The sequence below is a fragment of the Pollachius pollachius genome (assembly GCF_949987615.1).
Source record: "Pollachius pollachius genome assembly, chromosome: 4".
Lineage (NCBI taxonomy): Eukaryota > Metazoa > Chordata > Actinopteri > Gadiformes > Gadidae > Pollachius > Pollachius pollachius.
The window spans coordinates 1,211,730-1,225,037 of record NC_136937.1 but is presented as its reverse complement, the minus strand read 5'-3'; the positions used below and the strand labels follow the sequence as shown (position 1 = coordinate 1,225,037).

General features: G+C 45.5%; 4 protein-coding genes across 4 annotated transcripts in view; 2 read left to right on the top strand and 2 right to left on the bottom strand.

Annotated features, from left to right (window-relative positions):
• snrpf (small nuclear ribonucleoprotein polypeptide F) lies at positions 1 to 1,927 on the top strand. The gene is made up of 4 exons (XM_079735381.1): positions 1 to 119; positions 512 to 637; positions 781 to 845; positions 1,641 to 1,927. Exons 1-4 carry the CDS (start codon positions 117 to 119, stop codon positions 1,705 to 1,707), a joined length of 261 nt encoding a protein of 86 aa, XP_079591507.1. The 5' UTR covers positions 1 to 116; the 3' UTR covers positions 1,708 to 1,927.
• Positions 1,928 to 2,159: 232 nt separating this feature from the next.
• amdhd1 (amidohydrolase domain containing 1) lies at positions 2,160 to 5,491 on the top strand (the record flags this gene model as incomplete). The annotated part of the gene is made up of 9 exons (XM_079735837.1): positions 2,160 to 2,296; positions 2,450 to 2,556; positions 2,663 to 2,727; positions 2,807 to 3,084; positions 3,363 to 3,588; positions 3,734 to 3,858; positions 4,190 to 4,283; positions 4,863 to 5,023; positions 5,386 to 5,491. 9 exons carry the CDS (start codon positions 2,160 to 2,162, stop codon positions 5,489 to 5,491), a joined length of 1,299 nt encoding a protein of 432 aa, XP_079591963.1.
• Positions 5,492 to 5,726: 235 nt separating this feature from the next.
• Positions 5,727 to 11,605, bottom strand: LOC307075368 (tetraspanin-9). Its single transcript, XM_079735943.1, has 9 exons — positions 11,393 to 11,605; positions 10,994 to 11,035; positions 10,661 to 10,748; positions 9,573 to 9,764; positions 8,727 to 8,801; positions 7,783 to 7,884; positions 7,159 to 7,290; positions 6,317 to 6,400; positions 5,727 to 6,230 (listed from the first exon to the last, which is right to left on the bottom strand). The coding sequence occupies exons 3-9, from the start codon at positions 10,721 to 10,723 to the stop codon at positions 6,159 to 6,161; spliced, it is 720 nt and encodes a 239-aa protein (XP_079592069.1). The 5' UTR covers positions 10,724 to 10,748; positions 10,994 to 11,035; positions 11,393 to 11,605; the 3' UTR covers positions 5,727 to 6,158.
• Positions 11,606 to 12,772: 1,167 nt separating this feature from the next.
• elapor2b (endosome-lysosome associated apoptosis and autophagy regulator family member 2b) overlaps positions 12,773 to 13,308 on the bottom strand; it is a gene marked incomplete at both ends in the record, with an annotated part of 22,418 nt that continues 21,882 nt past the window's right edge. The window contains one exon of the mRNA XM_079735612.1: positions 12,773 to 12,847. Coding sequence (XP_079591738.1) covers positions 12,773 to 12,847 — 75 coding nt within the window. The remainder of the gene's footprint in view (positions 12,848 to 13,308) is intronic.

Here is a 13,308-nt window from a genome sequence, read left to right as displayed (position 1 = left end):
CGTTTAACTTCCGGCTCGGCGGCAAAGCGTGTTGCTGTTCAGCGAATACGTTATTGTGTCGAAAAGCACAAAATACACATTAAGCATATCGGCGGACATCCCCTTGTGCTGACAGAATGGTGAGTTTATGTGCATTTTTCTTCAACTCACGGATGTTTTGTTTGTTGGTACTTTTGATGGATTTTTATGTTAGCCGGAGAGCTAGCGTTAGCAGCTAGACTCCATTCAATGAATGAGTCTCTTCACGCAGATATGTTGCCTTCTCTTTGGACTCGAACCCGCGAGTATCGTGAAATAATGCACGGGATTGTTCGTTATTATACAAACATCTGTTTCATTCCTTGGAAATAGTTGATTTTTGATTTGCAGCCAAATAGAGAACCGACCATTATGGGCTGTACCATTATGCTGCATGGGGTCGAATATGTGTTTCCAAAAAATTACTTAAATTGCCCGATCGTGAAGGATAGCCTTTGATTTTAACGTTAACTCGTCCGTTTCTGTTCTGCAGAGTTTACCTCTTAACCCGAAGCCCTTCCTCAACGGGCTGACCGGCAAACCCGTGATGGTGAAGCTGAAGTGGGGAATGGAGTACAAAGGATACCTGGTGTCGGTGGACGGCTACATGAACATGCAGGTGAGGGAATGAACACCTCCTGGACATCAGTGGCCCAAAGCTTTACCCAACTCTGGCATTGCGATCGTTGACGAGCATATCTGTGTGTGTGTGTGTGTGTGTAAATGTTGATATTTGACATGTGACGTGTATCTACCCAACAGTTGGCCAACACAGAAGAGTACGTCGACGGAGCTCTGGCAGGTCATCTGGGTGAAGTTCTCATCAGGTACGGTCGCTTTGATCGATGGTGATTAGATGCACAGACCGCTCTTCTAGAGACGACATCTTACCGCAGCCAGAGGAAAGAGGGTAGAAGCAGATGTATCTTGGATTCATCAGCTGCGTCCGTCAACTAAAGTGAAATATTCACATTTTTTACAGCAACAATCTTGTTAGTGCAGACAATTTAATCAACTTACTGATGAAGTGGTTACTAGTGATGACGCCTCTAAAACCAGGAAAAGACAAGACTTGCGATATTATTATATCTAGTCTCATCACAATATCGATATAATATATTATGATAATACATTGGCTGGACTAATACAAACACTTTTTTTTTTTGAAACAAACATCATGAATGAGTACTCCTATGCTTTAACAACCTTGTTGGGAGAAGGCAGAGAAATTGGAATATTTCTGAACTGTTAAGCTCAAATGATTACTTGAACTTGTGGCACAAAAAGGAAAGATTGGATATAAAATTGGACTTTGTATAAAGTTTTGTACAATGTATCTTAAAGCCAACTGTTTCAGGAGCGACTGCCTGCTTTCGATTTCTTACTGGAATTCAATTTAAATGAGTTCAGTTAAAACACGACTGATGCATTATAATTACCAACCAGGACCCAATGCACAAGATCTTACAGCTCGTATCGAAGTGCAATTATAAATTTGAAATAGTATATTTTGTTTATGATGTTGTTTTTATATCATGTATCCTTTATATCATATCTATGTGAATCATATCGGTCTGTGTGTAGAACAATGTTCTCTAAAGAGGCGGTCTCTCCCTCCTCAGGTGTAACAACGTTCTGTACATCCGAGGTGTGGAGGAGGAGGAGGAAGATGGAGAGATGAGGGAATGATGGAACGATGGAGGAGAAACGAAGAAGACCTAACTGATATTCTGTTTGTTTTTACTTTAAGGGTTCCCCTTTTTGTGTGTTTTCACCATGTGAAAGCAGTGGATGTTTGTGGATGAATGACGTGGCTCATTTTGTTTAACGTTTTTGGAAAGATTCCTTTTTTACTGTATAAGACCAATCTTTGAAAATTGTAATAGAAAACAATAAAAAATTAAAATCATCCAGTTTGTCTTTTTCTGGAGCATTTGCTCATTGACTAGTATTGGTGGTAACATATTCACCAACAGGAGAGACCAGGAATGGCCTCTAGTGACTTCATCTGTGGAAACACCCCCTTGTTTGGACTTTGAGCTCTTCGTCAAATATTTGCTTTTCCACAAACTTCAATTTTCTGCAGTTAGGCAACCCCAGTTTGTAGCGAGCATGTCCAGCTACACGTTTTAAATTAAAAAATGCCTACCAAATACAGACTGCTGGTGAAAAACGCCAGCCAAGTGGTGGGCATATGCAGCAATGGTGAAAAGTACCTGCAGAAGGATGCAGTGCAAAATCTTTGCGTGGTGGATAACGGTAGCGTGGTGATCGGGTGGTGAGTTTTAAATCTACTTAAACGAAGCAGTTTAACCCCCCCCCCCCCATTGTTCAACTTCCGCGGTTTTCAAAATGTAACCTGTAAATGACGTAGGTTTGAATTCACATAAATAAGGGATTAAACCTAGTACTGGGATGTGGTTCCAACTAGTGATGGTCTGATCAAAGCTGTGGGGCCGTCGGACGACGTCCAGGCCGAATATCCAGAAGAGCTTTTCGAGAAGGTCATCGATGCTACGGGCATGTGTGTCATCCCCGGTGCGTAAAACACTTTTAGAAAATGGATCATACAGCAAACTTGTAGGTTTACAACCGTATCGCAGAACACTATAATACAAATCCCTATTTGGAGTTCATGTTTCAGGGTTAGTGGACGCTCACACGCATCCCGTATGGGCAGGCGACCGTGTGCATGAATTTGCTATGAAGGTAAAACACTAATTCCCCGAGAGCCTGATTCCCCGCGTCACCAGAGGCGTTCGTTAACCATGAGTGTCGCTACCTGCAGCTGGCTGGAGCCTCGTACATGGACGTGCACCGCGCCGGGGGCGGCATCCACTTCACGGTGGAGCATACGCGGGCGGCGGCGGCCCCCGACCTGCTGGCCTCTCTCACGGCCCGGCTGGGCAGGATGCTGCGGGCCGGCAGCACGCTGGTGGAGTGCAAGAGCGGATACGGCCTGGAGCTCGAGACGGAGGTGAAGATGCTGGAGGTGATCGAGAAGGCGAGGCGCTCATTGCCCATCAACATCTCGTCCACCTACTGCGGGGCCCACGCCGTGCCAAGGTAGACGGAGGCCTTAGGCGGACATGTTTCAATTTATTAGTCACAGTGAAGAACCTGGAAAACCGAGCTGTTTACATTAATCAAATTAATAAGAAAATGGCTATATGATGAAGTATAGATTGAGGTGCGGATATTACAATTGCACTTATTGAAAGTGTCCATTTAGTTTGTTTACTGTTTTATTTTTTACAATTTGAGACTTATGACGCCTAATGGCGGTGGGGGAGGGGGGGTTCACTTTTCTCTTCAATAAAACGTTAGTTTCTCTGTCGTCGCAGAGGTAAGACGGTTGCTGAGGCCACGGAGGACGTCCTGCGGGTCCAGCTCCCCGCGCTGCGCAGGCGCATTACCGCCGGCGACCTGCGGGTGGACAACATCGACGTGTTCTGCGAGCGGGGCGTATTCGACCTGGACGCCACGCGCGCCATCCTCGAGGCGGGTCGCGACATGGGGCTGCACATCAACTTCCACGGCGACGAGCTGCACCCCATGAACTCTGCACAGGTGTTGGTTGGGTTGTTATAACACGCACACACAGAAGACCCATACACAAGTACACACGCACGCTTACTCACACCTCACACACACAGAGAAACACACACACACACACAAAAACACAGAGGAAAACTTTGTTTTGCGTTCCTGTCAGTTGGGGGCGGAGCTTGGCGCCCTGGCCATCAGTCACCTGGAGGAGGTGACGGACGAGGGGATCGCTGCCATGGCAACCGCCAAAACCGCCGCAGTCCTGTTGCCAACCACGGCCTACATCCTGAGGCACACACACACACACACACACACACACACACACACACACACACACACAAAAAAAATACCCCCGCACCCACGATCCAGGGAACTCTGGACTAATGGTGTGTGTGTGTGTGTGTGTGTGTGTGTGTATGTGTGTGCGCGCGTTCGTGTGTGTGTGTGTGTGTGCGTTTACGTATATGTGTGTGCGTTTACGTGTGTGTGCGTGCACGTGTCTGTGTACATGTGCTTGCGTTTACGTATGTGTGTGTGCGTTTACGCATTTGTGTGTGCGTTTACGCGTGTGTGTGTGTGTGTGTGCACGTGTGTGTGTCTGTGTGTACGTGTGTGCGCGCAGGCTCCCCCAGCCGCGGGCCCGAGCCATGCTGGAGGCGGGGCTGGTCGTAGCCCTGGGCAGCGACTTCAACCCCAACGCGTACTGCTGCTCCATGGTACGTCGCCGGCTCCCCTCCGCCGTGCATTCATACCCTCTGACCATCCGCGCTATTACGAATGATCCACTCTCTCATAACCCCCACACACACACACACACACACACACACACACACACACACACACACACACACTGTGTGTGTGTGTGTGTGTCGGTACCATTCTGTAGTGTCGGTGGGACCCTCCCCCACCGACCCAACAGAATGGTAGTCCCAAGAAGGAAAAGATTGATAGAAACAATTTTTTGAAATAATATCGGGGAATTTTTAACAATGCAGTGAACAAAAAAATATTTTTTTCGTGATTCAAAATCCAAATGCGTCCAAAAAAGAGATTTGGACAAGTATGTGTTTTAGATAGATGGATGGATTATTTTAATAATCCTTTGCAGGAAATGACGGTGCCACTGCAGCTTCAAGACAGACATAACACCACACCTTTCCTCAGATAGCTTCCATACACAAGTTAAAAATACAATAAATAAATACAAAAAAAGTGCAAAGTTAGTTTTGTGCATTGTCAAACCTTATAGCAGTTTGTTTGTATCTCTCGCCCCGGTCCCTGCCCACCCCCTACAGCCCGTGGTCATGCACCTGGCCTGCGTAAACATGAGGATGACCATGCCTGAGGCTCTGGTGGGGGCCACCATCAACGCCGCCTACGCCCTCGGCCGCTCGGACACACACGGCTCCCTGGAGGCGGGCAAACACGGAGACCTGGTGGTCCTCAACTGTAGACGGTGAGTCCAGGCTGTAGACCCCCGCCCTGGTCTGTCCTACCCGCTACAGAGTTAGATGAACTAGTACGCGCTGGTGGTCAGATATAGTTGTTTGGCGCCCCCAAGTGGAGGTTAAGTGAAAGTGCGAAGAGCGGACTTTTTGGTTTTATGCAATGATATTATTGCTCATGATGAAAGAATTCTAGATGTCTTAAGGTCTTTCAACAATCTATTAATACCCTTTAAATAAACTTTTGTAGCCAGACTAAATCGCTGACACATACACCTGAAGACATGAATGCTACTAAAAAAGTATAATTCCTACATTGCATGATCACCATGTTTATTGTCGATTCACCGTTTGGTTGCCGTGGTTCCCCCAGATGGGAACACCTGATCTACCAGCTCGGAGGTCACCACGAGGTCATCCGCTACGTCATCATCAAGGGGTCCGTCGTCCATGACAACGACAACATCCTGGCCTTCTAGGCTACAAGAAGACCTCAATAGCTTTTCCGCCTCTTTCCACTCACTTAAATAGACTAGAATAGTTTGGAAAACACTGTACTCTGCTAGGAGGATTAACCCATCAGATGCACCTGACTTGCCTTAACCCCTAACTGTATGATAACATCGTCATACCCATGTCCGTCCCACTCCCCAACATGATAAGAAAAACTATGAATCAATGACTGAATTAAAAGATGCTCATATGTTTCAGATATCTGTCTCTTGGTTTTATTGGGCACAGTATACACACAATGCTGCTGGTTAATAAACGCATCCATACCAATGTTTCTGTTGCAAGGGCATTCAAAGCTTTTAACAAAACGAGCCCCTTCCCTCTCCGAGCCCTTCTCTGCTCTCAGTCGATTCTGGTTGACCTTGACTGGACCTCAATCCTTCAACCACAACTCGTTTAAATAGAAACACTAGTAGTTACACTGCGATGAGATTATTGCTGTTAATGGACATTACTAGCTCGTATTGTATTCACAACAGTACGAATGTTAGTCTATAGACGAGGAACGCATGATAAAAAATATATTCTGACGTGGCATGCCATGCACTAATGTAGCGTATTTAAATCGTAACATGAAAAAGGTAACCCTTTACAAAGCACTCTTGAACGAAAAATATGAAGGAATCGAGCCCGTTAAGCTTCATATTTCTTCCCTGCCCGGTGGATCTGTTGGTATAGTGTCATGGAGAACGCCATACCAAGGAGCTAGAGGGCAGAAAAAAAAAAAAGATGAGTGAATGAATCGAGAGCAAAACTCAGGCAAAACTCAGGTCACGGTGTCTGTTTCCTACCTGTATGACCAGGACGCACATGGCGATGGTTCCGATAAGGTGTTTGTTGTCGTCAAGCCACTCCTCCACTTTGTCATAGCAACCCTGGAGAGGAGAAGGGGCAATGGTGATTAGGATGAGGAAGCAGGAAGTGTTGTACACCCTTTGAGATTACGTTTACTGTGTTGTATACACACTTGTCATTTGAAAACTCATTTCGCCATTTTAATCGTATTCAACTTAGTATTTTGACTAAGATGCTAAAAAATAAAATGCAAACAACCATATGCTGGATCATGAAACCAAATTCCCATTTAATTTTTTTCTCAATGTCTTTGTTTAACACACATGTACACACACACACACATGTAAACACATGTACACACACACACACACACACACACACACACACACACAGGAGGACAGTGAGAACCATGCAAAAAAACACTTGTGTATGTGGTGACAGTAATATGTGGGAGGAGCATGTGTGTATTTAGGGTTAGGCAGACAGACAGACAGACACTCACACTTGTGTATGTGGTGACAGTAAGGTGTTGGAGGTGTGTGTGTATTTAGGGTTAGACAGGCAGACAGACAATTGTGTCTGTGGTGACAGTAAGATGTTGGAGGTGTTTCTGTGTATTTAGGGCCAGCCAGCCAGCCAGCCAGCCAGCCAGCCAGCCAGCCAGCCAGCCAGCCAGCCAGCCAGCCAGCCAGCCAGCCAGCCAGCCAGCCAGCCAGCCAGCCAGCCAGCCAGCCAGCCAGCCAGCCAGCCAGCCAGCCAGCCAGCCAGCCAGCCAGCCAGCCAGCCAGCCAGCCAGCCAGACAGACAGACAGACAGACAGACAGACAGACAGACAGACCCGTGTCCAGAAGGTGCTGGAGGTGTTGCGGCCGCAGCCGGGCTGGACATCCTGGCAGCAGCGGTCGGGGATCACCTTGGCCTGCAGGGCGGCGTGCCAGTCTGTGTGGCCGTCCACGCCGCAGCAGTGCCACTGGGGGGGGGGAGGGGAACAGCACGTTGGTCAGGAGGACGGACAGACGGACGGACGGCAGGGAACACTCTGATCACATCCGCGAATCACAATAGAGTTGTGCGGGTGTGAATAAAACATGCATGTTCTTTATATATTTTTTTGCTTCAGGATCAAATGTTTTTAAATGGGATTTTTATTGTTATTCTTGTATTATAAGTTTAATATGACTTGAGGGTTTTGGACATTTCAGTGATGAGCGTCAACTGAATTCATGTTCAAATCCACCCCTTCCAGCTACCAACTGTTCAAAGACAGCGGCGATTTTTTGGGCAGAGAAGTATTTATCTTGGACTAGAGATCCCTGAAATCAATGTCAAACAAAAGCCTCAAGCAGTGTGTGTGTGTGTGTGTGTGTGTGTGTGTGTGTGTGTGTGTGTGTGTGTGTGTGTGTGTGTGTGTGTGTGTGTGTGTGTGTGTGTGTGTGTGTGTGTGTGTGCGTGCGTGCGGTACCTCAGTCTGGATGGAGTTCCAGGCGTTGCTTAGCCCAGCGTTGTTCTCCGAGGTGTACAGACCCAGACCCTCCTTCAGGTCCCGACGAGCGTTCTCGCTCACCTGCACCCCCGAGGAAGAACCATCATCATCCCCAAAGAAGAACCACCATCATCATCATCATCACCCCCGAGGAAGAACCACCATCATCATCATCATCACCCCCGAGGAAGAACCATCACCATCATCATCACCAAAGAAGAACCACCATCATCATCATCATCATCATCACCCCCGAGGAAGAACCATCATCATCATCATCATCCCCAAAGAAGAGCCACCATCATCATCATCATCACCCCGAAGAAGAACCACCTCCATCATCATCATCATCACAGAGGAAGAACCACCTCCATCATCATCATCATCATCATCATCATCATCCCCAAAGAAGAGCCATCATCATCATCATCACCCCCGAAGAAGAACCACCTCCATCATCATCATCATCACAGAGGAAGAACCACCTCCATCATCATCATCATCATCATCATCACAGAGGAAGAACCACCTCCATCATCATCATCATCACAGAGGAAGAACCACCTCCATCATCATCATCACAGAGGAAGAACCACCTCCATCATCATCATCATCATCACAGAGGAAGAACCACCTCCATCATCATCATCATCACAGAGGAAGAACCACCTCCATTATCATCATCACAGAGGAAGAACCACCTCCATCATCATCATCATGGGACATGATGATGACCCCTATTCTTTTCCAAGTGGATCCTTCTTGATTTATTGATAAATTTGTATTCATTTCTTTAAAAATGTCCTTTATACACAGTAATGTTATTTATAATGCTTTTACAGAACTCATTTAAATATAGTATTTATTGATGAAAACACGAGATATTCTCTAATATTTATTTATAGATCAATGACACCACCGACCTTGTCCGTGTAGACGAAGAAGAGGATGAGGAGAATCAGCTCGGCCAATAGGATGATCAGCAGCACGATGAAGAACTGTGGAAAGAGGTGGATGGAACACAACACGTTACATTCTTCAGACTAATAAAGGCCGCCTGGATCCAAAAGAAAACCGGTCGAAAGACAGACAGCAACAAGGAACTATCTTCATGGATCTATTTCAATCCTTCCTTAGCTTTTAGAAGGATTTAATACCTTGGACGTTTTTTTATAATTGATCAGTTGAATGATGACGATGATGTGTACAGACAATGCTGCAAACACCATGGCACGCAAGTTCAGCTTTTGTTCACCACAGGTGAAGGTAGCCCTGTTCAGAGCACATTGTACACCGCTCTACTTTGCTGAATTATGGTCAAGCTACAAAAAAAAAAATCAAGCATGCAGAGGCTGAAAGTTGCGTACAATGATACTATGCGCATCCTTTTAAAAACACCCAGAGGGATCAGTGCCAGCCAGATGTTTGTCACTGCAGGAGTGAGCACATGCCATGCACTTGTAAGAAATTGCATGTTGACATTTATGAAACGATTGGAGGAATCTGGGAACAGTATCATTGTGGTACTTGTAGATCCCACTCTGAGCTGTGCTCCGCTATACCTCCATCCTGAGAGTGCACTGGCTGAAATGTTTGTACATGAGCTGACGTTTTATATTTTTGCATTGTACTCGTCTTGTGCTCTTTATGGACCTGAGTCTGAAATAAAGCTTTCGTATCGTATCACATTCTACTCAGTAAAAGGAGGCATGTGAGGTGTAGAATCAAAACCTCCGGCGGCTTTTATCGCTCAACCCGTTCGTACGTACGCTCAGCAGCAGACACTTGTTCTCCTTGATGGCGCCAAGGCAACCTAGGAAGCCCGTCACCATGACGACCGTGCCCAGGGTGATGACCAGGTTGGCGGCGGACAGCGTGGGGAAGGAGGGCGACAGGGTGGCGAAGCTGCCCTGTGACACGGACAGCCAGACCCCTACCCCCAGCAGCCCACAGCCCCCCAGCTGAGAGAGAGAGAGAGACACACACACGCACAGAACGAGACGAGTCATCAATATAGCACACACGCACACACAGGCTCACACAGACAGACAGGCTCACACACACAGGCACAAAAACACAGACACACACAGGCTCGCACACACACGCACACACGCACACACAGGCTCACACAGACAGACAGGCTCACACACACAGGCACAAAAACACAGACACACACAGGCTCGCACACACACACACACACACACACACACTCACAATGCTTTTTTTTGGATCCAAATTTACAAAGAAGGGGAAAAGGATCCAAACATTTTGGAAATATTGATAATGTAACAGGTTCATCAAGCTCACATGCCTTTACAAGAGCTACATGATAAGGTAAGATGTTACACAGAACACTTATGGGTAAATAAAACCTCTTTGTCTCCAGATTTGCATACTACCTATGGTGGCTGAAACAGAGCAACATTTTGGCTTCTTCATTATGTAACCTCCCCCAAACCGCAGTCCTCTAACCAACTTTTAGTGGATATGACCTAAGCTTCCAAAGATTAAAGATATAAGTTTGCATTGGTAACCTAATTGGCATAAACGACCGACCAGTGGCTGGTATTTCAGTAACTTAGTAGTAAGCCTAAACGGCTGTATGAATTCTGGATGATCGTTTATTACCTTCTTGGTATTGTATCGTCATGAAATGAATGCATCAACTTATCTTGATATCCAGTCCTTACGATGGGAAGATATAGAAAGTCATTCCAATTTGAGGTTTCAAAGGTCAAAGAGAAAGGAAAACTACCTCTAGTCAAGAATACATTTGGGACTAGAGTGTCTTCTTTTGTCTTGTGTAATGGATTATTTACAGACCGTTATAAACTGTAAGTAAACAAAGGCTACTCACCCAGAAGAGGAGGTTGAAGAGGAAAAGCATGTACTTCACACAGCAGATGCAGCCACGAGCCATAATGGTTCAGTCTGAGGGCAGGCTACTGCAAAACAAATGGAGTAGGTTTATTACTTACTACCGTTTTAATAATAAAGAAGATTAACGTCATTCATGTGTTTTGGTCCATATCAGCCAAAACCATATTACACTATATTAATTATAAATCATACACTGAATAAGGAGTAAGATATATATGATTACTAGCCATTCATATATCAGTTTTATTATATGGAACAATACTAAATGTGTGCATGCAGTGCAATACAACAAAAACGAGGGCCAACTTACCACTTGAAAAAGCTATCAAATCGAGGAAATCAGGGCGTGTACCTGCGGCACAAATTTAAAAGAGAGGTTCATTATTTTCTATTCCTTTACAGGGGTTTCACTGTTAGAGAGGCCGACTACCTCACGTCTCTGTAGCCCGACCACAGCTTTATTACAGCTGCGGCGGAGCGACTGTCTCGCCTGCGCGTCATCAAAGTGTGGTCGGCGAAACTTTGAAGTATAAACGCACTTTAATAAGTCAACATGTTGAACGAATCACACTCCGAGAACATATAACATAGAAAATCACGGACCTTGAGTCGTTGAACGATCACAATACGACTAAAACCCGGTTCACTTCTGGCCGTTGCTGGACATTTTTATGAGTGAGTGAGGAGAACGAAGCGCATAGTTTCTTACCGTGCGGCTATGAACTGGAGTTCATGATCGCCGGTTCATCTCTTAGTATTATCCCAGGGATTTGTTACATGCCGATCAGCGCTGATCCATGTGCAACGGTTTCCAACACCGCTCCCCTGAACAAAAGCTGCGATGGAAGGATCGCTGTAGGTCAGGAAAGTTCGGGATTTCGTCGACGATCGCGGCCGCCAGCAGAGAGAAGTGAGGCTGATTATTTTCTTTGGGAAAAGCGGAAACTGTGGAGTTGGAGGCGTGCCTCTGGCAGGGGGGGGGGGGGGGGTCTTTGTGGGGGCTCTGTGTGTAGATGAAGCGATACGCCTTCAAATACTCAACAATACGTGTGTTGTAACCGAGGATTTGTGCTAAATATGTTTGCTTTGAATGAGTAATATTTGTGCTTTTTCGTTTAAAAATATTTCTTAGATCTGCATCTATCTGCCTATCTGTGTCTGTCTTTCTGTCAATCATTACAAACATTGGAAAGCAACCAAAATTTACCCCTTATTTTACTTTATTTACTTATAAATAGATAACTACATAGTGAAGATGTTTTTTGTACGATTATTAAAATAAAATTATTAATCAGTTACTGTGGACAATTACTTTAAAATCATTTATTTGCAGTCATTAAAATAGGCCCATTGAACACATTTAAAACATACCAGGCTTGAGCCATTGTCTTCCAGCATCGACCACACATCAAATGTTGATGCGTAGTTCTGGTCTGTGCTGAAATGGGGGTAGCTATAAACAGAACTGGCAACGTACTCCATGAACTTCTTATCAAGAAACACAAACACACACCCACGCGCACAACCGCACAAACACACGCACACACACACACACACACACACGTGCACATACACAAACAAGAAGCATCCAAAAAATCTTTAATAAACATTTCTGATACCAACATGAATGAATATAAATACAAACAACTCTCAGAACGAAAAAAATACAAAATATACAAAAAATAAACGACAAACAATGAAAGGCTTATGTTTCTTCCAGCTGCGGCCTCTCGGGTATCCATGGCAACGAAAGCAGGAGGGCATTTCCTGTGTATCTCGAAGGTCGCAGGAATCGAAAGCTCAAAAGTCGCTCAGCAAAAAGTTAATTTCCTTGACAGCTTCACACCGGCCGTTCTCCAGGGACAAATCAGGACGGCGATGGAACCAGCAACTCCTCACATGAGGAGGGAATACAGCACCAACATGGCTGTGTGATTCTCTCTGTCTCTCTCTCTCTCTCTCGCTCGCTCTCTCTCGCTCTCTCTCTCTCTCTCTCTCTGTCTCTGTCTCTCTCTCTCTCTCTCTCTCTCTCTCTCCCTCTCTCTCTCTCTCTCTCTCTCTCTCTCTCTCTCTCTCTCTCTCTCTCTCTCTAGCCCCACACCCATCTCTCTGACTGGGAGGACTTCAGCTGGACGGATTCACTGCTGTCGCCCTCCTCCTGCTGCTGAAACACACACACACACACACACACACACACACACACACACACACACACACACACACACACACACACACACACACACATTTTACATGCCACGGTGTATTTTGTAAAGGATAATATACGAGATATCCTTCAACAGTTGCTTTCATGCAGAAGCTATCCTACATAATAATGTCAATTAGAAAAATGGAATTTGAACAAATAAGCGATTACAGCTCCCGCAAGCGATTCCAGCACATTTTTAAATCCTCTTTCCAATTCAAATGGTCGCCCTTACCATAGCAATAAAGGGCATCTTTAAAAAGAACAGCTAAGGGCCTACAGCTAATGCTAAAACCGCTAATGCTAAACCACTAATGCTACACCATTAATGCTACAACACTAATGCTAACACCACTAATGCTACAACACTAGTGCTACAACACTAATGCTACACCACTAATGCTACACCACTAATGGTCACC